This window comes from Pseudorca crassidens, chromosome 6 (genome assembly GCF_039906515.1).
Source record: "Pseudorca crassidens isolate mPseCra1 chromosome 6, mPseCra1.hap1, whole genome shotgun sequence".
NCBI classification, from domain to species: Eukaryota; Metazoa; Chordata; class Mammalia; order Artiodactyla; family Delphinidae; genus Pseudorca; species Pseudorca crassidens.
The window spans coordinates 33,312,544-33,339,973 of NC_090301.1; the positions used below are offsets into that span (position 1 = coordinate 33,312,544).

Sequence of the window (27,430 nt, forward strand, 5' to 3'; positions counted from 1 at the left end):
CCAAGGTTACACGAAAAGCAGAGGTGGAACTCAAAAGCTTAGTCATTATAGCTCCTCCACTGCTGAATGCTTTTATTAAATTGGGTTTTTTCGCACCATGCCTGTGGCATACCCAAAGATGCAAGACATAAAAGTCCATGAAACTTGTAGCTGTCGTGACTATATGGCTGCCATTCATTTATTATACACCATCTTTTAGAAACAAAGATTTCTCTTCAGTGTTCTATGTCCTGGTTTACACCTCACTCCTACTGACATTTTATTTTTGCTCATCTTGTTTTCCCTCTATAATCCCTCCATTCTTTACTATAAATAATCTTGTATTATCCTTTTTTTTTTTTTTTTTTTTCCGGTACGCGGGCCTCACTGTTGTGGCCTCTCCCATTGCGGAGCATAGGCTCCAGACGTGCAGGCTCAGCGGCCTTGGCTCACGGGCCTAGCCGCTCCGCGGCATGTGGGATCTTCCCAGACCAGGGCATGAACCCGTGTCCCCTGCATCGGCAGGCGGACTCTCAACCACTGTGCCACCAGGGAAGCCCCGTATTATCCTTTAAGTCACTTTAGATTACTTTAAAAATAAATCAGTGTCTAGATTAATAATGATTTTCTTGTACCTTTCAGAAATGCAAACAAAGTTAGGAACAATTTTTTTCTTCCTGAAGAGACACCAAAATGTTTTGCTCACCTAATTTTAAAACCTTGAACACAAAAGACAACTTTACTTAAAGACAGGAGAAAAATTAAAGACAGTCCAAAAAGGCAAGAGAAACATATTAGACTGGGATTCTTAAATTGGTCCATCTAATTGTTACCTTCCAAAGGCTACGTTTCAAATTAATGGTTCACAACTCTCACTTTTCAGGTATAATTATCAAAATACTAATCATCAAATGCTAAATAACACACAGAAATGGCCAAAAATTCTCTACATAAAACAGAGAAACCACAGAACTGCCTTAAAATACAAAGAAAATATTTTTATTTGTATAACAAATATTCTAAGAAATAATGATATAATAAAATTAACACAGTTGATGTGATGTTGAGACACAAATAGGTATGAAATGCTATTGATGATTAATCATTTTGTTTCATCCAACCTCCCATTGATTATTTTAGAGAGCATCTCTGGTGTATTTCTGACTGAATCTTAAACATGATGTATCCAGGTGATTCAATTAAGAAATCTTTGAAAGAATGGTTCCTTCCATTAGTCCTCATTAACTCTTTTTTTTTTCTTTTTCTTCTTTTTCTCTGGACTCTGAAAAGAACCAACAAGAATGCTTTTGAAAGACCTGTAAATGTATGAGTGATTAAAAACAGCTTTTCCTCATAAAAAGCAAATTAGGTCTATTCTATTTCCCTGGAAAACAAGTTTGGAGCAAAGACTAAAATCTAAAAATATAAAACCACCTTTATCACCTGTACCAAATGATGTTCTCTTCCACCCTTAAACAAAACCCATTTTGCAATAAGGTTCTAGGTTTAGGAAATGGCCCTTTATAATATAAACACAACAAGGTTGTTGTACTTCCTCATCAATGAAACCATTTTTTAAAAACTACCTGTTCATTTCTAATATACAGAGTAGAATAAAATATAGAAACCCTGCCCATGTCAATAAAGTATTGGTAATTAAAAACAAACATACAGCAATTGCTGTGCTGGTGCATGGTTCTTCTTCAGAAAGCGGTTCTTCTTTAATGTGTTTCTTTTTGTCCTTTTTCTTCTTTTTCTTCACAGATGTCTCCTGTTCTTCCACCACTTCTACTACATCTTCTTCTACTTCTACTACTTCCTCCTCTTCTTCAACTGAATAAGGTTAAGTGTAAAGATACTACAATTAACATTGTATCAGACTTCTCTCCCTCAAAACCCCTTTGAGAGTCTTAGTTTTTTCCTGTCATTCAGGTCAACTATCCAATGTTTATTACATAATTTTATAATTGCAAAGGTCCTTCAAATATCTACCTAGTATGCTACTACTAACTTTATAAATGATAGAAAACTCAGAGAAGTAAATTTCTCATGAACATGTAGCTATATAGAGAGATCAGGATTAAAACAAATCATCTGATTACCAAACCCACTTTTTTGGGAAGACTAGTCAATTATATTAGAAATGATTAATAAGAGTTTGGAGTTAGGAGACTTGGGTTTATCCAACCTGTTGAAACCCTGAGTAAGTCATTTAATAACCTTTATAAACTCAACTTCCTCATCCTTATAAAATTTAGTAATGTCTATCTCACTGGACAATTTCTAGGATTTAATGATTTAACACATGAAAATTTATGCAAAATGCTTAGCATGAATGCTTGGCACATTAGAATGAGGACTTAATAATTGGTTGCTATCATTAGAAATTCACTGATCAAATACTTACTTAGTACCTACTATACGCCAGGGCTTGTTCTAGACAACTAGAGATACAGCAAGGTACAACACAGACAAAAATTCCTGCTTTTATGAATCTTTTACTTTAGTAGTAGAATGGAGACCAAAAAAAGAAAAAAGATATGCTATAAAATATTTTACATAGTAAACAGTCTTAAGGATAAAGAAGAGGAACACTGAGGAGGGCAATACATGTGGACATTTTAGACAGGATAGTCAGGCAGATACCTAAAAGAGGGAAGGGAGGGGACTTCCCTGGCGGTCCAGTGGTTAAGACTCCATGCTTCCACTGCAGGGGGCAGGGGTTCAAACCCTGGTAGAGGAACTAGGATCCCACATGACGTGTGGCCAAGGAATTAAAAAGAAATAAAAATAAAATAAAAGAGTGAAGGGAGTGAATTATGCACCTATATTGAGGGAAAATATTCAGGTAAAGAGAAGAGCAAATGCTAAGGTTATTTTAGGAAAGAAGGGGGGTTGGCAGGTTCATGGAAGAGCAAGGAATCCAATGTGGCTGGAGCAGAGTGAGCAAGGAGTAGAATTAGGTCAGAGAGCTAATGGGGGTGCCACTGTAGCTACTACATTAAGAATAACAGAGATGGGTATAAGTGGTTCAGTTCTAGATACACTTCCAAAATAGAATTAAAGGACTTCCCTGGTGGCACAGTTGTTAAGACTCTGCGCTCCCAATGCAGAGGGGCTCGGGTTTGATCCCTGGCTGGGGAACTAGATCCCACATGTGTGCCGCAACTAAGAGTTTGCATGCCACAACTAAGGAGCCCACCTGCCACAACTAAGATGTGGCGTAACCAAACAAAAAATTTTTTTTCCTTTTTTTTAAAAAAAAGTAGAATTAAGAGGATTTCCTGCCAAAATAGACTTGGGTTATAAAAAGAGTCAGTGTTAAAGGCCAAAGCAACTAGAACTGCCATTTCTAAGATGGAGAATATTATGGAGCCACAGGTTGGGAGTGGTAAGGGTCCAGGAATGTTAAGTTTGAAAAGCTTAATGAATATATGAGTAAAGATACAAATCTGGAGTTGAGTGTTTCAAATGTTACTGATGGGTTTAGGGATCTCCTTATTGTTCAGTAAGGAAATAGAATCACTTAAATAAATAACTTGTTTATATTTTCTTCACCCAGAGCAGGAGTCCACATTTGCTGATAGTACTTTTGACCACTACGCTACTTAGAAACCAAAAATTATATCAGTCATTGCTTTAATGCCTTTCTTGCTAGACCAGCTGGTAGGCAACTCAACACAGGTGCAGCTAATAAATGGGGGAGCTCAGTTATCAACTTTGCAAGAGAGCCTAGTTCACTGGTGAGCACCTATTAAATATTATCACTCTGTTGGCAGGCTACCCAGTTACTACTCTAGTCCTTTCCATGTAACAGAAACAATGACGAAAAGTAGTGCTGCATCAATTCTGTGTTCTACTATATACATAACAGAAATATTTCAACAACTAATTTAGAAACCACATACCTTTTTTTTCCATTTTAAGCTGATTCTCAAAATAGTTCACATGGTAGAAACTAAAGTTTTAGTACACTTAGTATAATCCTACATATTCAAAGAGGCACTTCTCACATTCCTCTATGAAACATGATAAATTTAACAATATCCTAACTATTCCCAGAGAACACGATGGTTTATTAAAACACCATTAGCTTTCAACATGGATGGTTTCGCAATAAAGTTCAATGGTATGTACTTTCCCAAGATTTATGAAGTCTGTACTTCTTAAGGAATAAGAGTATAAATGACATTAAAAAAAATTCAAACCAACCTTTAATTTTAACCTTGGCTTTTTTGGCCTTCTTTTCAACCACTTCATCCTCTTTGTCTACCTGTTCAATCTTGCGCTTTTTAGAATAGGTTGGCAGTGTTGAGTCACCAGAAGGATCGTAAGTCTTCACTTCACTGAAAGAGCCATAGAATTTTATAAAATCCCTACAAATATCAGTAATCAAATAATTCTAAAGAGATTTAAAAGGAAACGTCATTAGGTAATACTTACACAAACATACAATGCTGTTTCATTTTAGTGGCTTTAGGGCAGTTTATGAAAAAGTCTCCAAAAGGTAAAGAGGTGTCAACAGTAGGTCACACTTCACACTTCAAGAGAAGTGGTGAGCTAAATGAATTGTTTTAGTAATCAATGTAGTGACTATAGTATAGAAAAATAGTCAATCAGCATAGGGGAAAAAATGGAGGAAATCTCTTTATACCAAATGATTACACTAGAAAGTAAAAACTGAACCAATTCGAGTTTTAGAACACAATGAAAAACAAAACAAAAACCCTAAATCAAATTTAATACAGAATACTCCATCACAAGATTCCAAGCAGCAGAGGAACAAGAAGGGATATATATGGATAAAGATTCCTTGAAACCCAAATGTTTGCTTTTGTTCTAACAAAGTAGAAAAAAATTAAAGTACTGCGTGCCAAAAATGTGAACTAAACCTCATAATTGGTGCTTTAAGCACATGTGTTTAAAGTCATAAGCATAATGGCATGGGAACATTAAAACATTGTTCAAAACAAGCTAAGGAATGTTCTATTAAGCTATCTTACAGGCTCACGGCTGTTAACTTTTATAGGTTAAAAACATTTATAATTTAAGAAACAAAGTAGTGACTAGGTTTTCCTGGATCTCTCCCAGATATATGTGTTATTAAACTTTTGACTTTCTGTAAAAAAAAAAAAAAAAAAAAGAAAAACAAAAACAAAGCCCCAAAACAAAGATCCACATTTTTTTCAACTAAACACAACAAATTAGGCTTTAAAAATTACAAAATACATGGTCATTGTAGAGATCTTAGAAAATTCACAATATAAAAGTAAATGTTAATTAATGCCCGTAACTGAATACATTTGGTTTCTTTCCAGAATAAAGGAGAACAATTTTTATGAATGTGTATACTAAAACATATATCTAAATACATATTTATAATGAGATGTTACTATATTGCTTTCCCTGCCCACTTATAAGATTTTACTGAAGGACTGTAAGAAGTCCTAAAAGCACAGTTTATGGATTAATGACTAGAAATGTTTTTAAGGCTGACATACACCGTCAATCTCTTTTCCACATTCTGTTTCTATCATTGCAACCTCATCAGTATTGAACATTATCTCAAATAGTAACAAAAACACCTCTCCCCACAAGTATCTTTTGTAATTTCATAGTGAGGTGTGAATACTTATCATGCCTCTTAGCCACTTTTAGAATTTTCCTTTGTCTTTTGACTCTTTTTTAAAAAAAAACAGGTTTCCCTGTGGCTTAACTCTGAATGGACTTTGGTTTCGATAAATGTTATACTATATAGGAACTATGAAGGAAAAATATTTATTATCAATATCTGGAAATGAGTAAATTAAATATTAAGGAAAAAGGCCAAAACAAATATATTATGTGTACTTATTGCAACAACGTAAAAATGTGTATATGATTAAAAACTAGACATGGGGCTTGCCTGGTGGCACAGTGGTTGAGAGTCCGCCTGCCAATGCAGGGAACACAGTTTCGTGCCCCGGTCTGGGAGAATCCCACATGCCGCGGAGCAGCTGGGTCTGTGAGCCATGGCCGCTGAGCCTGTGCATCCGGAGCCTGTGCTCCACAACGCGAGAGGCCACAACAGTGAGAGGCCCGCATACCGCAAAAAAACCCCAAAAACCAAAAACCAAAAAAAAAACCTAGACGTGAATATGGAAAACTGTAAATGGCAAAGAAATAAATTGGGATACTTAGTTGTTTTAAACAACAACAAAAAAACTGTCAACAATTAACATTTAAATAAGCAAAAATTGTTCATTCATGCTCTCCCAAATGTACTCACTCACCTTTTATGTTCATACTTTTCTGCTTTTGCTAATGCCTTTCCTGTTCCACTTATTTTCCGTATCTAAGAAAAGAAAAATCATTAATAGTTTTCTAAGGCATAATCTCTTTATAATATATATGGTAGTATGTCAATTCTTAGTATATATTAGGTAAACTGTTAACAGCAGGCAGAAAAAGAATATATTAGACATACTAAAATGTATCATAAGAGTAAAACTGGTTAGCAAATGAAATGAAAAAGTACATAAACTAAAAAAAAAAAAAAAAAAAAAAGTACATAAACTACTCATGGTTTATTAACTTTTGACAGGTAACACTTCTGCAATATGCAGGGTGTGATTCTTACCCCTCTATCTTCCAAGGTTCTCAACCTGGCCTCTAATTTGGCTCTGTTCTCAACTCCCATCGCAGAACTGGAATCTTCACCAAAAGCATCATACCGGATGGCCAAAGCAGTTTTGGCTGCCAGCATCCGAGAAATCTAATAGAGAACTTGAAGTTAGAGGCATTCAAACTATACTCCAAGATGAGATATAAAAAATTCTCTCAATAATTTATTCATGAGAACACTACAGATGAATCACTGACTCTACAATTCACTCTAGGATTTTTGAAAAATCAGGAGTTACAAAAGTATTGTAAACGATACAACTCAAGCCACTTATCTTCTATTTGAATCTTTGCCACAGTATGATGGCTAACTGGTTATATACACAACCACCATTATTTTGTTGGATGAAAAGATATTGTAGTAGCTTATGTCTAAAACTAGCTCAAACCATTCTTCCATCTTCCTTTAGTTTCTACTATGTGACATTAGTCCTACACCATGGGATCATCCAGATTAAGTATAGCCCCCAGCCCCCGCAAGCTTAACTAACATTTTATTTTACTGAACCCTTTATCTCTCTCATCACTCTGCTCTGAATTTTATAACATTTCAATTCCTGTTAAACTATGTATCCTGTAAAAAGCTTGAAAGTACTTTAAGCCTCAGTTTCCTCCTCTGTAAAACAGACACCTACAACTCATAGGGCTATTAAGAGGATTCACTAAAGTCCTATCAAGTGTTAGCACAGTGTATGCTATTATTTTTTTATAGGTCATAAATATTGATGTTAAATTGGTTTCCTGCCACACAGAAAACTTTTGATGTGCCTTCCCTGTCCCCACCAATGGGTAGAGTCTAGAAAAATAGTAACAGCAAGCAATAACACTTTCTTCTAACCTTTTCTTTCAGTGTACATAAGTGTTTATTTAAAGAATTCACCACTCTCTATTTGATGAAAAAGAAACAGTAGGAGGAAAATGGTTTGGAGGAAAAAAAGGCCTACTCCAGGAAAACTGTAACTGACCTTTCCTTTGTGTTTGGGACTTGTCTGGCCTACAAGTGAAGCATGATAAATGAGACCATACTTAGGGGTATCTCGTCTAGACTTGAGGGCTCTGAAGAGTGCCTTTTCTGCTCCAAGAATCTGAACTGTAGAAGCTGCATGTTTGGCCAAATTCAAAAGAGAACCTTCAAAAGAAAAGAAGTAGTTACCAGGAATGTACTTGCAAGTATTTGAAAGTTCCATATATTAAAAAGACCTATAGTCTTAATATTATAGCCATCAGAGTAAATAAAAATCTGATATAATACAGGATTCTATAGTCTGGAATTACCCCAAATTCCTGATATCTCAGCATTTGTGATTCATCCATTAACACCACAAGCAGAGGTCTGTGATAAATGTCTATGACAAGTTGAAGGTTACTTGTTCAATTTTACTTATTTGCCTGAAGAGATGGTATTACTATTTCACATTTCATTAGCATACCATGGGAGAGATAAAAACACATGTATTCACAGACACCACCCCATCTAGCCCCTATTTTTCTGAGATTTATTTTAGACATCAGATATCCTACTACTATAGATATGAAAAAACATACAGATAAATAAAGTGAAAATTTAGTATTAGGACATCTCAGTAGATCTATGTGATAAACTTCTTACACTTTATTTACCCCTCGTTTAAGATATGGATGAGGAGGACTTCCCTCGTGGCACAGTGGTTAACAATCCACCTGCCAAGGCAGGGGACATGGGTTCGAGCCCTGGTCCGGGAAGATCCCACATGCCGCGGAGCAATGAAGCCCGTGCGCCACAACTACTGAAGCCCACACGCCTAGAGCCTGTGCTCCACAAGAAAAGCCACCGCAATGAGAAGCCCATGCACCGCAACAAAGAGTAGCCCCCGCTCACCGCAACTAGAGAAACCCCGCAGGCAGCAATGAAGACCCAACGCAACCAAAAAAAAAAAAAGATATGGACGAGGAGATATAAGCACAATAATTAGGTATTAAAGTTGATGCTTTGTTAGATGTGCTGCACTGATTTTCTGTCAGAAAACAATTAAAAAAAAAAAATCTCTTTCTCTTTTTTTTTGGCCTGGCCACGCGGCTTGTGGTATCTTAGTCCCCTGACCAGGGATTGAACCCAGGCCCCCAGCAGTGGAAGCGTGGAGTCCTAACGACTGGACCATCAAGGATTTCCCTAGAAAACATCAATTTTAATGCAGTTGCTCAACCACTAGATACGTGTTTAAAATTCAACAAACATACACTCGCCTTCAGGAAGTTGTAGCAGTGACATCAAAGATCACTGATCAAAGATCAACGTTAACAAATGTAAGAATGGAAAAAGTTTGAATTATTGTGGGAATCACCAAAATGTGGCACACAGACATGAAGTGAGCAAATGGTGTTGGAAAAATGATGCCAATGGACTTGCTCTACACAGGGCTGCCACAAACTGTGAATTTTTTAAAAAGGCAGTATTTGTGAAGTGCAATAAAACGAGGTAAGCCTATACTAACTGATTTCATCCTCCTGCATTCATCTGATTGTTCTAATTAACCATAACAAACTTTTGACAAGGAATCACAAGTGTCTCAGAAGAGGCAGTGACTAAAGATGCCTTCATTATCCGAAAGGAAATCAGGCATACAAATAAAATCATCATTGAACACCTGGGCCTTAGTCCTCACAAATATACCATTTACTTCTATTTATTACCTAGAATTACTTTAATAAGTATAGTTTAAAGATAAAAGAAGAAAAAAATCCTACCTAGAAAACAACTCAACTCTCAATACCCATGTTTACAAATTACATTAAAATCATCACCTGCATGAGCAATAAGCCGTGCTCCAACTAATTCACCAACCATGACTGTAACGTTGGGTGCAATGGCCATCATTCTATTTTGCAGATATTCATAGAGCTGGGTTCTATATTCGGAGATTTCAATCACCTGGTGTAGGGAACAAAATGAATAAGTCATAAATGACAAGAGTAAAAATAGTATAAAATTCACATGTCTAAAACATCGGAGTCCCAAATTATCATAGAGCAGTTGTACAACCGTGGGAAAATTAACCATTTCTTACCTCAGTTTCCTACAAAAGGGCTGCTGTGAAGATCTTATAAGATAATGTATGGAAACAAGCTAATACACTGCCTAAAAATAATGCTAATCAATATTACTGTTATTTTAAAAAACTCCAAGGGCTAGACATTTCTGTCATCCCCTGTGATTCTCGTATAGCTATCTTCAAATGAGAGGGAGAAAAAATACAGGCTACAAACATAAAAGTTAGAATTAAATAATTGAAGCTATACTTCTCTGCCTTTTTAATGGATTTATTATTCAGATAATGAGAACAATATAAATAAATTAGACAGTACTCTTAACTTCATTTTAGTATATATCTCCCCCTCTAAGTATAAATCAAGATGGCATCAGATGAGGTAGTGACTGAACACCCTCATATTTATTTATCAGGTGAGCAATACATTAAAAAATCATCATTGCCATCAGAAATTACAGAGCTGGTACCACCACAACTAGTTTCCCTATGTGTATAGTTTACCTGAGTGCAGAGATGCAGAATGTTGCAAATATCTTCTTCTGAAACCTCTGTTCCCATAGATATCTCTGCAGCTGCTTTCACTTCTGCTTCAACCTCTTCTGGCAATAATTCAGAAAGTGTGGCCGAGGCATAATTCTTCCTATCGCCTATGGAATGTTTGCAGAGTAGGAGGGAGAATCACTCTTCAACAAATTATATAAAATCCACCAAACAGTCAAAAAAAAAGTAGAGATAAGCCAATGAAAAGGATGCCTAAACAAAACAAAAAGCGAACAAGTCTGACCTAGTAACTTTCCTCATATAAAGGCTTGATTTTTCTCCCCACCACCTCCCTACAAAATACTACAGATAACAAAAAAAAACAAAATACACCATGAAACAGGACGTACAATACTGTGATAGACAATTTGTAGCTAAGGTTATACTGAAACTAGGGCCATGAATTCTTAGGGGTAGTAATATGATAATATAATATGAGCCAAGTAACTCATATTTATTAACAATCCTCACGTTCTTCTACTAATATTGCTGTACTAATAGTATACAATTTAACACTAACAGTACAGATAGCAATACTATTAATTATTATTAATATATTGCAGGATACCCCCAGTCCACAGTTGTCCTTATTAATGGTAATTTCACTGAGACACGTTAACCATAAGAAACCATTTCCAGAAAAACCAAATTAGGGGCTCCCTGGTGGCACAGTGGTTAGGAGTCTGCCTGCCAATGCAGGGGACACGGGTTCGAGCCCTGGTCTGGGAAGATCCCACATGCCTTGGTGCAACTAAGCCTGTGTGCCACAACTACTGAGCCTGCACTCTAGAGCCCGCAAGCCACAACTACTGAGCACAAGTGCCACAACTACTGAAGCCCATGTGCCTAGAGCCTGTGCTCGCAACAAGAGAAGCCACCGAAATGAGAAGCCTGAGCACTGCAAAGAGTAGCCCCCACTCAGCGCAACTAAAAGAAAGCCTTGTTGCGCAGCAACAAGGACCCAACGCAGCCAAAAATAAATAAATAAATAAATAATAATATATATTTTTTTTAAAAAAAGAAAAACCAAATTAGAGAACCATGTTCTCTGCTGCACAGGCCATCGAAATCAAAGTTAATTTTGTTCCTGAACTCTAACAGATATTAATATGGCTACACTCCCCAAACCTGCAAGACATAAAAATATCTTGGAAGTTTAAGAAAAAGAAAAAAACCCACTGTAACTCATGTTTTAAATGAGTCACAATGAAATGAATAAATAAAAATAAATCGCTATTTTCAATGCCTTAAAGGATCAAATTACTTACCTACTTTCTGTAAACACTTGCAGTATGTCAAATTATCCGAAATAATTTTTCCTAATTCAGGGAAATGCCAGCCATACCATTCTCTACACCGCATAATGTAGTTGTTTAGTTCTTTATCTAAGTCATCTAACAGGGCTGCAGTAGATTAAAATGAAAAAGAATATAGGAACTTAAAAGGATTTTTAAAAAAACTTGTGATGAAATATAAATTTACCATTTTAACCATCGTCAAGTGTACATTTCAGTGACTCAAATTCATTCAGAATGCTGTGCAACCACCACCAGTATCCATTTACAGAACTCTTCCATCAACCCAAACTGAAACTCTGTACCCATGAAATAATAACTCCTCGTCCCCACCTCCCCAGCCCCGGTAATCTCTTCTACTCTCTGTCTCTATGAATTTGCCTATTCTAAGTACCTCATAAGTGGAATCACACAATATCTGTCTTCTTGCCTGGGGCTTATTTCACCTAGCATAACGTTTAAAATTCATCTATGTTGTAGCATGTATTAGAACTTCTTAAGGACGAATAATATTCCATTGTATGTATATGTCACATTTTGTTTATCCATTCATCTGTGTTAATGGGTATTTGGGTTGTTTCCACCTTTTGGCTACTGTGAATAATGCTACTATGAACATAGCTGCATAAGTATCTGAGTACCTGCTTCCAGTTCTTTGGGTATATACACCTACAAATACTATCGCTGTTTAAAGGGATTTTTTAAATTGGAAATCGTTAAGACTTTGATGTCCAAAAATCATCCAATGACATGGGAGAATGACCTATTATATACAACTACAACTGAAAAAAGCAAAATAAAACACAACACAGATCCCACTTATGGTTTTATGATTTTTCATGGAGAAAGAGAAATCAATCAGTTTACATTAATAGTGTAATCCATATTATCCAACTAGTCAAATTATAGTTTTTCCTTTCTTCTTTTCTGCATTTTTCAATTTACTTTACTTACTAAAAGTTCTAGCTCAACTCCCTTTTCTTCCTCAACAATTATAAAAGATACAATTTTAACAGTAGGAAAAACCCACAACGAAGAGACAAACAGATTAGTCCTCACATGTACTATACTTACAAATTGCCTGAACAATCATTGTATCCACTTTATCAGCACTAAATTTCAATCTGTATCGGGACAAGCTGGGGAGAAGGGGGAAAAATATAAATCACTAAAAAAAAGCATTTAGGAAAAGCATTTAATTAACATCTTAAAAAGACTTTTACCAGAATCCCTATCCTGGAGCTACACTGTTTACCTTTTTCATGCATGGGAAACATCAGCTAAATAAGAATACAATACTTAAGATCTAAAAATACACATTTAAAAAGAAAACGAATACATCTGTCCTGCTATAACCTACATTTCTGAAACATGAATTAATTTATGAATGATAAATAGGATAATGCTGTGTAGCTCAAACCATACTGGTTCACATACGATTTTTGCAGCATATTTAATGCTTTATGCCACTGGAAAAAAAAATAAGTACAGCACTGTAACACCTGAAAAGACGAAAGCCATGTAGGAACAATATTATACATAAGGGTTTCTTAATCTTTGCACTATTAACACTGTGGGCCTGATTATTCTTTGTTGTGGGGTCTATTCTGTGCACTGTCAGATGTGTAGCAACATCCCTGGCCTCACCCCAATTGCCAAATGTCTTCTGAGGGGTATCTGATTGCCCTTGATTGAGAACTACTGCTGTGCACAATGCCAATTAATCTTAAACTTGGACCCTAACTCAGTTTAGCTATTTGTTCTCTCTTAGAAATGTTTATTACAAAGTTTTTCCTGACTTTTGTGCATTTTGCTCATTTCTGTAACTCAGCTTTAACCCTTTCATTAATCTATGTTCATATTTTATTTGTTCAAAGGTCCAGACCTTTGTTTACTGTAGTATTTCTGTAATATAAATTTAACATGTCCTTTATTTTTTGGCTGTGCTGGTTATTAGTTGCGGCACACTGGGCTTAGTTGCCCTGCGGCATGGGATCTTAGTTCCCTGACCACAGATCAAACCCGAGTCCCCTGCATTGCAGGACGCATTCTTTACCACTGGACCACCAGGGAAGTCCCAAACATGTCTTTTCAACTGTTAATTTTTTTAGGGTTACAAAGATACTTAGGTTTTGAGTGGTTTACCCTTAATCCTATTTTTATTTCACAAACCCTATTATTGTAGTGCAATTTCAAAGAATGCCAAGCTTTTCAGGATTATATATATCACAGTATAGCAGAAATTCCTGGTCTAATGGACCTCTGGCTAAACATCACAGGTTAATGTTTTCCTTTGCCTCATAAAAACTCAAGAAAAAACTCAAAAAAACAAGCCCCACACACAACGCAGAAGAGGAGGTCATTACCAGATGAGAAAATTCAGGGAGATGGCAAGTAGATGGAATGGTAGCAAATGATTTAGAAGATGTAAAAGAGAAAAGAAAGCCCAAGAATTGTGGCATCTAATACTAGAGAGGTAGAGAATGCCTATCATCAGGTTTAGAGCCCAGACAATGGAGCCAAACTGCCTGGGTTCAAATTATGGCTTCATCACTTACCAGCTATATGGACTTTGGGCATCAATTTCCTCATTTGTTAAATGAGGATACTATTACTACCTTCCTCATAAGATTCTTGAGGATTAAGATAGTATTTGTAACATACCTTGAACTGTGCTATATAACTGTTTATTAAATAAAAATAATAAGACTATTTTCCAGTAAATCTCACCTGTGTGCCAACCCAAGACACATGGCTGCCATTTCACGTGGTTCTACCCCAGGGATTAATCCATCCATCTGTGAACGGATTCCCCTCATAAGTTCGTTAACAAGAGGACTATGGATACAACTGAGATTCAGCTTTTCCTATAAGAACAAGAACATTTGTATCAAATAAAGAACTAAACTTTTCCTAAAATTATTTAAATACTAAAATACCATTGATTTAAATGTATACATTTCTCAGTTTCATAAAAGCAGTTTCTCGTGTTTGTGGGAAGAACACTTGAATATACTATTGGTAGAGGTCAAAATTGGTATAAGCTTCCAGAAAGGCAGCCTGTCTACATGAATCAAAGCCATAAATAGATAAATACAATTTAACCTAGTAATTTTGTTCTTTTTGTTGGTTTGAGGGATCTTTTACTACCTTACATTATTTAGCCTCTTATAAAAATTATAAAGGTAATACATACAGAAGATTTTAATCAATAGTACTATAGGGAAGGGGACTGAATGAAAAGCCCAAGTTCTGGCCTTAGGCCCTTTCCCTACTGTTAGGATCCCCAAAGTACTTCCAAATCTATACTAATGTTAACGTATATGTGTACACATATACATAAATCTTTATAAAATTTAAGTTTTTACACACCCCAGGCACACAGGATGAATCTGTTCTGGACGCCTTCATTTTTTTCACTTCGCAGTGTATTTGCTAACTCTATACAAATTTACAGTTCCATTGCATCAAATGCAAATGACAAGCATGCAAAATTGTGTATGTTGCATCACATTTAAAGAAACAAATATTTAGTATGCATACAAGAGACAACCAGTGTTTAAGTTTTTCAAAAGGAGGAACTGAGAAGAAAAAATTAAAGATATTCATAATCCCACCAGCAAGCAATTTGCTGTCCCATGTGCCTTTCTGTATGCTTATTATGCTAAAATTTAACGTTTTAACAGAAAAATATAAACTAAGACTTGTGCGCACTTCAAAGGATGAAGATAGAAATTGATATCACTGAAAACTTAATTACCTGACGGTATTAGAAATAATCTATCCTAACAATCTTATTTAATTCACAATCCTACCTCAAAATAAAAAAAAACCCTCTAATCTCTTCAGCACTTTCCTACCTCCAAACACCTAGAATTGATCCTTACTTCAAGAATGAGGACTGTAAATCAACTATACTTCAATTAAAAAAAAAAAAAAAAAAAAAAGAAAGGGCTTCCCTGGTGGCGCAGTGGTTGAGAGTCCACCTGCCGATGCAGGGGACATGGGTTCGTGCCCCGGTCCGGGAAGATCCCACATGCCGCGGAGCGGCGAGGCCCGTGAGCCATGGCCGCTGAGCCTGCGCATCCGGGGCCTGTGCTCCGCAACGGCAGAGGCCACAACAGTGAGAGGCCGGTGTACCAGAGAAAAAAAGAAAAAAAAGAAAAAGAATGAGAGGTATGTTCATGAAGTTGCACTGTAATACCTACTGTAACTATTGAAAATCAAAGTATCGCAACTGGGATTTCCCTGGTGGTGCAGTGGTTAAGAATCTGCCTGCCAAAGCAGGGCACACAGGTTCGAGCCCTGGTCCAGGAAGATCCCACATGCCACAGAGCAACTAAGCCTGTGCATCGCAACTGAGCCTGCGTGCTCCAGCTACTAAAGCCCACGCGCCAAGAGCCTGTGTTCCTCAACAAGAGAAGCCACCGCAATGAGAAGCCCATGCACTGCAACGAAGAGTAGCCCCGGCTCGCAGCAACAAAGACCCAATGCAGCCAAAAATACATACATACATACAAAGTATCGCAACTGGCCTCTAAAATTTTCTGCCTTGCATGTTTGGGAGCCTACATATCCAGCCTTTCTTTCCATTCTCACTTTATGTTTAACCTTAGCAATTCTACTCCCTACTAAAGTTTTCTAATAAACACATACAATAAAAAAGAAATGTGATTTATGTTGAAAGGGAAAAAAATGTCACTAAACAAAAATATGCCAGGATATACATAAAGTGTTATCATTTTGGGGCATCACTTATATAACCTTAGTTTTGATAATCATATTGGAAACCAATTATTATGTAGCGTAGGGGAAAAAGATCAAGTATTCAAATCTGAGAACTTATGATAAACAACTCACTGCAAAGGCTAGGCTTGGTAGTCTTTATGCTGTATGGTGAGCTCTGATCAGCAGGCATAAAAGGAAATTATAACTCTACCTTTATGACGCCTCCTAGTTTAGCATCAGCTACAGCCAGGGGTTCATGGGCTTCTTTAACTATTTTCTTCAGAACTTTCTTCAGCTGCTTATTGATTTTGCCCTCCATCAGAGCTGTGAATGCTTTTTTAGGAAGAAAAACAAAAGAGTTAACCCAAAACTTTAACCGTAAGAGCTTAAGATTTTATTTAAATTTTATAAATAAAGGAAAAAAACCCACTTATTTTCAGAAGAGCTGAATTTAATATTACTTCTGAAGTGAAATGATAAACGTTACACATTTCACAATCTCATCTGATCTTCCCACCCTCATTTCCACTCCAGAACCAGGAGTTAAACCAGATCCAGCATTCCTTTCTCTATGGTCACACAATCCTTCTGAACTCAGAATTGTAAGTTGTTAGAAACAATCTGTTTTGGAATGATAAACTGATTCACTCTCCTGTGTCACTACAGACCGACTGGCCTGATTGTGAAATACCATAAAAACCGTGTCAAGACCGGTAAAAAGGAGTGTATTCATTTTGAAGGTTCTGCCACAGTTTAAGTATGTCCGAGTGGAGGTCTTACTTTTGCTAATCCTTGATCCAGATGTGTCAACAGGCCTCTAAATTATAAACCTCCAGCGACTGAGAACTTACTACTGAAGGCAGCCAATTTGAGTTGGAGGCTGTTTTCATTTCTGGCAAGCTCTAAATGTGCTACTTTGTAACTCTCACCCTTCTTTAGACCTATACTTAGATCCTTTAGACCCATATGGACTAATTAATACTAATACCTCTTCTAGTTGTCTGGGTTTTGGCTGAACTTAAAGTATGCCTGGCAGGAAGTCTGTCACAATTTCTAAGGTCAGGCAGCAGTTTGTGCTTAATCAGCCAGGTACTTGCTCTTTCCTCCTTGGGAATTCAAATTCCCAATCATTTGAATTTCAAGTGCATTTCATCTGCTATCTGGAAGATGAAAGGTGAGGACAAAAACCACACAGATCTTAAAGAGGTCTCTACACTCTAAGAAGCTAAGATTCAAGCTACTTTTGTTGAGTTCTAACAATTTACATATTGTAAAACATTGACTCCTTTCTAATATACATTTGTCTAATAACTGTATTTTCCTTACAAGTGTTTAATCTTTTCTAATTAAAATATTTTATTCAATGTCCTGCTTCTAGCTCTCAATCTTTCCTATCATTTACTCACACTTTAACCTAGTGTTCTCCTTTAAGATTTCTTAAAAGTAAAAAAATTTCTACTCTAGATCCACTCTAACATTCACAAACATTTAACTTCCCTGTTAATCACTCTTCATTATATGTATTTTAAAAAGATGGTATACAGAGATGGTGACAGGGATAAGGGGAAGCTGAATCTCTCCTCTTCTCTATTAGCCACTATTCAGCATCCCTCAGCAGTCTTCCCCCTTCATCCAAATTTAGGCTGGCTCCAAACTTTACTGTGGCTGTTTGTAAGATGTGAAACTTACAAGTCTAACCAAGAGTAAAAATAAACCTTGCTATGCAAATGGCACATTTTAGCTACTGAGACCACTATAAGTTGACACACTCTGGACTCATTCTTAGGCTACAGGTTTTTTTTTTTTTTTTTTGCGGTACGCGGGCCTCTCACCGTTGTGGCCTCTCCCGCCGCGGAGCACAGGCTCCAGACGTGCAGGCTCAGCGGCCATGGCTCACGGGCCCAGCCGCTCCTCAGCACGTGGGATCTTCCTGGACTGGGGCACGAACCCATGTCCCCTGCATCGGCAGGCGGACTCTCAACCACTGCGCCACCAGGGAAGCCCTAGGCTACAGGTTTTAAATGTATTCCCTGACATCTACAACCACTTAGTTCTAGTTCTGTCATGTCAAAACTGCCTTATAACTGAGAGAGGGAAGTTAATTTTCAGGAAGGACTCTGTTCTCTTAATAATAATAAGATGATGTTCAACTTTCTGGTGAAAACTGATGGGAAAAGGCATTGTAGATTTCTATGACTAGATTCCTGACAGAGCTCACTACCTTCATTCATTTACCCAAAAATATTTTTGTGCTAGGGATTTGATGGTGAACAACACAGTCTCTGCCCTCATGGAATTTAGATTGAGTGTGTGTGGGGTTGACTTTAAATTCTTACCCAGCATGCTATTTTCTCCATTTATCTTACATTATTTTAAGGAATACCTGCCCCCTCCCAAAAGGGCCACTTGAGATCAGAGCTGCAGCACTTTCCAACTCCAAGAGGAGCTACTCAAATCAATCTATATGAATAATGCTCCCCAGAGTTGGAGAATAGCTAACACAATCTTGCCTGGGATATTACCAAAATTCTACCCATATTTATTTTTAAAGCTGTAATATACAGAACTATCTTTTAAAAATTTTCCAGGCAAAAATTACCATATTTATGCTTTATGGCTCTATAAAACTTCAATTACTGGATGTGTGCAGCCCTAGAACTGTTTTTAAAAATTTGAAAATTGGCCTCGTTGGCTCCTCCTTCAGCTCACCCCTCTGCCAAGGTTGGGGTGGCCCATTAATATTCCAACATATTTAATAAGATTCTTTTTTTAATTTTATTTTATTATTATTTTTTTTAATAAGATTCTTAATTTTCACTATATAAGAGAACTATACCCTTCTCCTGTGGCTGGTGAACAAAATTACTTGGTTCAGTCAAATGAATCTTATGGCTTAATTTTAAGCCACATTCTTCCTTACGGTCCTTCATTTTCAAATTATACCACTAAGTAGTTGGCTGATCTGAGATACAGAATTTAAGCAACTGAAAATTCATGATTAGAGTTTTATATCTGATGTTGTTTTCCCTAGCATTAAAAGAACATTATGAGACCAAGTGCCTACTGAAGCCAAGCCTAGTCAGTAAACCCTACTCATGTCTGTTGTCTCATCCCTAGGACTAGCTGAAGGATATAACAGCCATCCATTCTTCTAAATCATAAAAAAATCATGCCCCCTTCAGGTAAACTCTTATGCATTTCTGTAGTTTGTGTAATAAACAAAACAAACACCACATACACACACACACACACATACCCCTCTACTAGTTTTCTTAAATCTTCTAATAATACTGTGCTTTTTTAAACTAAAAATGTATATACCTGGAGAGCTGTTTTATTATTATTCCAACTCTAAATCCTGGCTATTCTCAACTTTACCCTTGGATTAAAATGATCAGAGAGCAGTGTACTTGACCACATTACCTTGATCCCTTGCAGAACAGCTTTTACTGAATTGTGCTTCAGCATTATGCTGTTGGTTTCCACAGGGAGATCAATTTAACCACTTCTCACCTCTCATCACATGTAGGGAAAAAACCAGCCCTATAGTGAAAAAAGCTAACTCAATGTTGTCTCAGTGGTAGTGACGAATTTGAGTTAGATCACTTAAATTCAGTTCCAAAAAGAATGCATCATTGACAACATTGAATAGGGTTAACTCAGGCAACTGAAGCAAACAATCTTTTAATGAGGATGACAAATCACCAATATCTAAAAAACCAAAAGAGCCAGTCTTTGACTTTACCTGCCAATGCCTCTGCTGTATCCTGAAATTTCTCAAAATGTTTCAGCTTTACTCTAGAATTAAGGGAAAAAAAAATGTTATGGGGGCACACTGATTGTGCAAAAGCCACATATTTAGGAGAAGAGGTGTTGGACTATTTCCAAAGCATACACCAATAAAAAACTTTCCTGCCATTGGGCATTGGTGTAAAGTTAGATATTCTTCTAAAATGACCAATAAAATGACCAATTTCTCTAAATGTCAGGCTAGTAATGTCTGAACTATTATAGAGGTTGTAGGTTTTGAAGGAAACTTGGAACAACAGAAAAGACGTTTGCTGCCACATCTAAACGACAGGAAAGATGTTGAAGCTTCAACATAACCTCTGCTGCTTAAAGTTAGACACAAATGCCTTTTACTATACAGCACAGAAGTGGCTTAAGAAAAGGTGTTAGGGTCCCTCTTACGTCAGAAATCTCATGACATTGATTTGCCCATTCAGTACAGGTTCCATTAAAAAATAACTAATTGTTAGATCTAATTCCTGTTACCCTTACTTTACCGCCTTCCTCCCTACTCACTTATGTGCAGGGCAACATTATTTTATATCAAAACAAACACATACAGTTAATCCATTGTTGTCTCAGTGGTAGTGACGAATATTTGATTTAGATCACGTAAATTCAGGTTCAAAAAGGATACATCATCGACAACAATGAATCAAGTTAACTCAGAAAACTAAAGCATATAGCCCTTTAAAAAGGAAAACTAGTCTTCCACTGTGTCTAAAATAATGTTATCTCAAGCAAGGTTTTCTCACCTCGTCAGGGAACACCCTGGTGGTACCTTAAATGCACACTTAACAATAGAAAGAGGTAAGAAAAAAGCAATTATTTCACCTTATCCCACCTAACCCCATTTCCACTCATCTGAAGTGGCATTTGTTCATATCTCTGTATATTTGCATAAATGCATATATAGGTGTACAGCAACACTTGCAAAATGCAATCACGTTATACATATTACTCTGAAGCATGGTTTTCCAGTATACCATGTTTTCCTAATTATTTAGTATGACATCTCTTGGGGTTCAACACTCTTTAGCAAGCTTGAGTAGTTTCCTTCTATTCTAGTGAGTTTTTATTAGCACGAACAGATGAATTATGAAATGCCCTTTGGCATCCAAGGACATAATCAAGAGATCAGTCGGCTCCTTCCTAGGACCACACTCACCAAATAGGATATTTCACAGGGTGATTCACAGATGGTGAAATAGCCTTCTTGACTCTACCTTGAGGAAAAGCCAGCTCTCTCTCCCACCACTCCTTTCTTAGAATGGGCATCAAGGTTATATTCTATATTCCTGTCCAGAGACCTTGGGGAACAAAGGTACGCCTTTCCAGTATTTACTAGCTAGTTATTTTACTACGCCAGAGGGAGTTAGGAAATACAGGTCATAAAGAATAAATAAACTATGAATTAAGTTCAAAAACACCTAAATATCACTAACTTAGAGAAATTATAAGTTAAATCAATTAGCAGCCCATGCTTTTGACAGTTATTACTTTAAACAGAAATTTATACTTAATTCACAATCAATTTACGCTTTCAAATATCTTACAAAAAGTGTTTTTTTGGGTGCTGTCCAACCTCATCTGCAATTAATACAAATTAGCTGAGATGGCCTATGCTCCAAATAAGGAATCTAATAATTGGGCTCATACCAATATTATTCCTGAAATGAGTTCAAAACAAAAAGTTATGGATATATTACATGGAGGGGGGGCACAAACACACAAAACAAACAAAAACAAAAACCTCTAAATGTTAACTGCTAAGTTCTTAGTTTCAAGATGACTTACATTTTATTTGCTTTCTCTGGAGTTTCAAATTCTTTCCACAAACTATCAACCTCTTGAAGTTTCTTTTCATTCAAAACCTGTAAATAAATATTTAAAATAATTTTCTTTAAATTGCACAGCTTAGGCATATACAGCTATACCCTTCAAGTACAATTGTACATGCAAAATGAGGGTGGTGGGAGCTATTTTTCTCTCTGAAATAACCAGTTTTCTTACCCTGCATAAATTTTTGGTCAAACTAATAAATCAAGTAGCCCAATGAGTAACTGGATGGAGTTTAGATCTAGCTGGGTATTTGTTTAAAACTTTCTATTTTTAAGGAGCTCCCTAACCCCTTCACAAAGGCTGTCATATTCACAGATCAAAAGAATTTATTTGCCTACTTTCTACGGAATAAAATTTGTTCTTTAGGGACTTTCCTGGTGGCGCGGTGGTTAAGAATCCGCCTGCCAATGCAGGGGACACAGGTTCAAGCCCTGGTCTGGGAAGATCCCACATGCCGTGGAGCAACTAAGCCCCTGCGCCACAACTACTGAGCCTGCGCTCTAGAGTCAGCGCGCCACAACTACTGAAGCCCGCGTGCCTAGAGCCCATGCTCCACAACGAGAAGCCACTGCAGTGGGAAGCCCGCGCACAGCAACGAAGAGTAGCTCCCGCTTGCCGCGACTAGAGAAGGCCTGTGCCCAGCAACGAAGACCCCATGTAGCCAAAAATAAATAAATAAATACTTAAAAAAAATTGTTATTTATTGCTATGAACATCCTGACAAGAATTACGGATTTCTCTAAAACTAAGATACCATTAGTTCTAAGACACATCCTTATGTAAGAAATTTTAACATGTCAAGGGAAAAAAGGGGTACTTTTATCTATGAAACACAGCCATTAACATTTAGGTATATATTCTTCAAGACTTTTTGACTGTCTATGCTGCATTTTATTAATGCGTACTTTTAGGAATCGTGCTATACAGTTAACACTTAACATATTGTGGACATAATTCTAGGTTTTAACAAGAATCGCATTGCATGAATATACCATCATTTATGCCCTTATTCATAAATATACATAGTTTTGTATGTATACATGTTGTATTTCTTAGGACAAATTATTGGAAGTGGAGTTAAATGATCATATAAGAAACGCATGTTGACATATGTATTATCAAAATGCCTTCAAAAGCTTCTATTACTTTCACTTAAATCAAGAGTGAATAAAAGTTCTTATTTTCCTACACCCTCACCAATACTGTGTGATAAATCAGCTGCCCAAGTATAGGCTAGGGTAGGATCAATCCTAAAATCCATTTCCCCCCATATTTAACATCCTTGAAATTGGGATGTCTTACAATTGATGGCAGGTCAGTTTAACTAGCAGTGTAAAATAACAGTGTATTATACTTGATGAAATATAGTATTATAGATATTATACATATCTTGTGGAAAAAGGCTGCTGATCAACTAAAAATTATACTTTACCGACAAGCCACATTTCACCAAATCCACAGTACCACAGAATATTTACATGGTAAGACTTATTACCCAGTTATAGCCTAGTACATATTTCCATGATGAAACATGAAGAAATACGATTTTGCACAACACCTGTATTTTCTGTCAGATGAGAGTGGCAAGATGACTTTAAGGATTTATTGTGTTGTTTAAATTTAATCCCACACACAGCTGAATCAAATATATTTACAGAACTGGAAAAACAGGAATCACAGTAATGAAGCAGTAAACAATTGCAAAGCACACGGTTTTGTATTAAAAAATTACAAACCACTAACAGTTCTATTTTGTATGTCATGAAAACTTTAGAATACAAAGACATTCCATCAAATCTCATGAATGCACTGAAACTTTAATTCAAAGGTATTTTTTTGTTAAAGGAAATTCACAGAATAGTAGTGATTTTTAGTAGTAGTTTACTCAGTATGCAGTTAACCATACCTAAAGTTCAATGATTGTTGACAGGATAAGTACCAAATAGGGGATATGACTCATGAGTAAAATTCACATTTTTTTCTAGTTGAAAAGCAAGTATATTTGAAGATAACATTTGGATAACAAAATTGGCATATTAAAGAGATATTATTTCAAGTTAAAGCAACAAAGGAAATGTAATGAAATCATGTTAATTCATGACCACTGAAAAGGTCTCCAAGGACTTTGTTATGGCAAACAAAACCTTGGCTACTTTATGTTCCCAGTCGTGCATAACATACTGAAAAGAACATTACTAATAAAGTCTGAACAAAAACAGAATTAGAAATAATTGCTACATTTTCTGTTACACATCTATCTCAAAGTTTTAATCATTCATTTTCAGACAAGGAAATCTGAAACATTAATATGCAAATCCATTTTAAGTTTTATCATTTTGGATTAAGATGGAATGAATAATTTAGCTATTGTCACCACTAAAATCTTTAGCACCACTGTTATATTGTTTGCTAGTTTTACTATAATAAGTACTATATGTACCTATTTACATTTACAAAAAGTGAGTTATATAGTATGTAAGTTATACCCAATAAAGCTGGAAAAACTTATTGCTTAGTAATCATGTTATATAGGAACTTTGGTATTCACATAAAAAGCTCTTCCTCGAGCCCTTGAGAAATAAAGGAACACACAACACTATGCTACACAGCAGCACTGTACAACATGACTACTAAGAATTTAAATGAATTAAAATTAAAATTCATCTCCACAGCTTTACTAGCTACATTTCAAATGCTAAATAGCTGTATGTGGCTAGTGGCTACCATACTGGGAAGCACAGCTACAAAAGGTCTGGGATGAGTAAGACTGAGGAATGTCTAGTCTTACTCTGTGTGCCATGTGACATAAGGGACACAGGCTTGAGTTTCTGCAATATTCTACAAATAATAATAATAGTTCTTTTCAGGTATTGTCTCTGCATTTATATATAACTTTATTAACAAGCAACATTTTCTGGAAAGTTTTAAATGCGTTTTGAATCACTGTGTATATATGGATATGCATATACTGGGTCATGATATAAAATGTATTCCTCACTGTGAACTGAGATTAAAAAAAGTATGAAAAACTTTCTTAAAGCATTCTTATTCAAGCATGAATTTTATGCAACCAAGGTAATTTTATACCCCAGCATTTTGAAAGATTACGGGAAAGGGAGCTAATAACCTTGTATTGCATATCTCCACACACATAGATATTTCACGTACTATGATATTCACCCCTTTAAGGTGTAAAATTTACTTTTCAGTAATTTTCACAAACTTGTGCAACCATCACTAATTCCGGAATACTCTGTATGCCTATTTTATTCAGGAAGAATCAATAACAGCTACTAACTCCAAATATTTATAAATGAAGCAATATTTCAATATATTTAAGCCTTTAGTTATTTCTCTAATATTAGGTTACATAAAACATAAACCACAATTTTTAACAATGTTGAACAGTAACTTGCAGATAAACAACATTAAAAACTGCAACAGAATACTCAAGACTTATTTTTATGGAGAATACTCTTTATTAGTAGAAATCAATAAATCATATGACTTTATACTTTATGACCCAGGTCTAGAAACAATACAATTGCTAAACCGACTCCTCCCCACTGTTAGAAGCAACCACTGGACAGTGCAAAGTCACCCCTCCCCTCTTAGCATCCAGGTCAGGACAGTATACGTAACATCAATTTGGATGAAATTCATCCACAGATGCTGATTCAAAATATGACAGACTACTCTGGCTAAGAGAATTTGGGGGCATGTGCAGAACTCTAAGAATTTAGAGGGACCTTCCTGGTGGCGCAGTGGTTAAGGCTCTGCACTCCCAATGCAGGGGGCTGGGGTCCAATCCCTGGTCAGGGAACTAGATCCCACATGTATTCTGCAACCAAGAGTTCACATGACACAACTAAGGAGCCTGAGAGCCGCAACTAAGGAGAGTGCCTGCTGTAACTAAGACCCGCTGCAACCAAATAAATAAATATTAAACAAAAATAATAATAATTTAGAAAAGACTGCAAAAAGCTGGGGAAAGTCTAACAGACCCATTTCCAGGCTCCAAAGCCTTTTATAAAGTCCCTTAAAATTGCTAATACTACAATCTCAGACAACTCTAATGAGAGGAAAAAGAAGCAAAATCAGCTTTCGGATTTTAATTATCTCATTGGTTTTCTTAAAAATAACAAGTATTTAATGTAACATGCAAATAGAAGTATATTTTCAAATGTCAAAGAGAAACTTGGAAAATAAAATGAAAACCTTTCTCAAATAAACATTTTGGTATGTACCCTTCCAACTCTCTGCACCCGTACCACACAGGTGTTTGATTTATAACTAGAATCACACTATATATAGTTTACCTAGCATTTTTTGACTTGTCAGTACATATGAAAAATTTGTTTTTCGTTGCTATATTCGTTGAACCCAAGAGTCCGATACGTAGATAGAAGTCAATTTACCTGATGCTTCCTATCATCTCAACAGCACCCTATTACACGAATGTCCCACTGCTCAGTTATTTCCTTGCTGATGAACTTGAAGTTAATTTCAAACTTTCCCTATTAAAAAACCCAAAACTCAGGTTGGTTATATCCAGCTCAGATTTCCCCCCTGGGCTTCAAATTTGAAATGACCACTGTATCTCCACGTCTAACAGACATCGAAAGCTTCACACAACCCAAACTGCAACTCTTTAGTATCCTCCCCATTCCCAGCCCCCAAATCCCTAAACCTTCTCTTCCCTTCCCTACCACCACAAACCCACTTACTTAAACCCAAACCTCGCATTCTTCAACCAGCCAATCCCGTCAGTTCTACCTTCTAATTTTCTCCTGATATTTCCTTCCCTCCATGCCAGCCTTAACCCAAGCAACTTCATCTCGTCTAGATTAATGCAAAAATATCCTCCTTCCGTTCTTGCACCCCATCCCTCGTAATCTATTCTGCACAGAGCAAAACAAGTGCATTAAAAGACAAAGTTAGGTGAGGTCAGTCCTCTGTTAAAACCTTCCAATCATTCCTCAAAACTCTCAGAACAAAACCCATACTCCTTATCATAACCTGTAAAATTCGAATACGGCTCCTGTCCACCTCCCTAACCGGGGCAAATCCTCTTACTGAACCCAGAGCCCCAAACGGCGCGGCCACGTGTTCACCGAAATATGCGCCTCCCAGGCCCAAAGCCTTCCCCCTTCCTTTCACAGCAGGGGGACACAAAAGGCACCCACGCGATCCTGAGCACCGTCGTTCTCTCCTTACGTCTTTCCGTCTCCTCTCCTGCCCAACACCTGCCTTCCCCTTCCAACGGCTCAATCTCCCACCTACCTTAAAGATGGCGTAGCCGACGGACGTTTCAAACAGCACCAACATGGTGAGGACGGGTCAGGGAACTGCGCGCCCGCCGCCGAGCTCTTATATCAGTGAAAAAAGACCAAATCTGCGGCCCCCAAAGGCCCGCAACGCCGCGGCTGGCCAAGCACCAGAGCGCCCACCTTCCCGCAAAGAACCAGATCACGTTGCCTAAACGTTCCACACTCCACTACAACCAGAACGCGTGAACGCGCTTCTCCTTCTCCATGGCTTCTGGGTTACGACCTCACTTCCGCCAGA

General features: G+C 36.8%; 1 protein-coding gene and 4 non-coding genes across 10 annotated transcripts; all 5 read right to left on the reverse strand.

Moving 5' to 3' along the window:
• Positions 1-956: 956 nt before the first annotated feature.
• Positions 957-27,430, reverse strand: NOP58 (NOP58 ribonucleoprotein). 6 transcript variants are annotated; one of them, XM_067740966.1, is made up of 16 exons: positions 21,818-21,894; positions 19,977-20,029; positions 19,655-19,774; positions 17,220-17,391; positions 16,443-16,564; positions 14,234-14,370; positions 12,578-12,642; positions 11,477-11,611; positions 10,170-10,315; positions 9,424-9,550; positions 7,608-7,771; positions 6,599-6,733; positions 6,252-6,313; positions 4,192-4,325; positions 1,652-1,812; positions 957-1,261 (listed from the first exon to the last, which is right to left on the reverse strand). In XM_067740966.1, exons 5-16 carry the CDS (start codon positions 16,548-16,550, stop codon positions 1,211-1,213), a joined length of 1,425 nt encoding a protein of 474 aa, XP_067597067.1. In that variant the 5' UTR covers positions 16,551-16,564; positions 17,220-17,391; positions 19,655-19,774; positions 19,977-20,029; positions 21,818-21,894; the 3' UTR covers positions 957-1,210. The 6 variants fall into 6 exon arrangements, with proteins under 6 accessions (XP_067597067.1, XP_067597065.1, XP_067597070.1 ...); XM_067740964.1 differs by lacking the exons at positions 17,220-17,391; positions 19,655-19,774 and adding an exon at positions 27,146-27,429; XM_067740969.1 differs by lacking the exon at positions 19,655-19,774.
• On the reverse strand, positions 9,184-9,266 carry LOC137226874 (small nucleolar RNA SNORD11). The gene has a single exon (XR_010944571.1). It is a non-coding gene; the product is annotated as a small nucleolar RNA SNORD11 (small nucleolar RNA).
• Positions 10,031-10,116, reverse strand: LOC137226875 (small nucleolar RNA SNORD11B). Its single transcript, XR_010944572.1, has one exon. It is a non-coding gene; the product is annotated as a small nucleolar RNA SNORD11B (small nucleolar RNA).
• On the reverse strand, positions 19,794-19,880 carry LOC137226864 (small nucleolar RNA SNORD70). Its single transcript, XR_010944561.1, has one exon. It is a non-coding gene; the product is annotated as a small nucleolar RNA SNORD70 (small nucleolar RNA).
• On the reverse strand, positions 20,587-20,675 carry LOC137226866 (small nucleolar RNA SNORD70). Its single transcript, XR_010944563.1, has one exon. It is a non-coding gene; the product is annotated as a small nucleolar RNA SNORD70 (small nucleolar RNA).

Excerpts from the sequence above, each read along its gene's own strand:
- NOP58 (XM_067740964.1), bottom strand. The coding sequence starts at position 27,190 with ATGTTGGTGCTGTTTGAAACGTCCGTCGGCTACGCCATCTTTAAG. Across the intron at positions 14,371-16,442 it reads AACTAGGAGGCGTCATAAAG|GAAAAGCTGAATCTCAGTTG; the intron begins GTAGAGTTATAA and ends TTGTTCTTATAG. Across the intron at positions 9,551-10,169 it reads TTCTGCATCTCTGCACTCAG|GTGATTGAAATCTCCGAATA; the intron begins GTAAACTATACA and ends TCCCTACACCAG.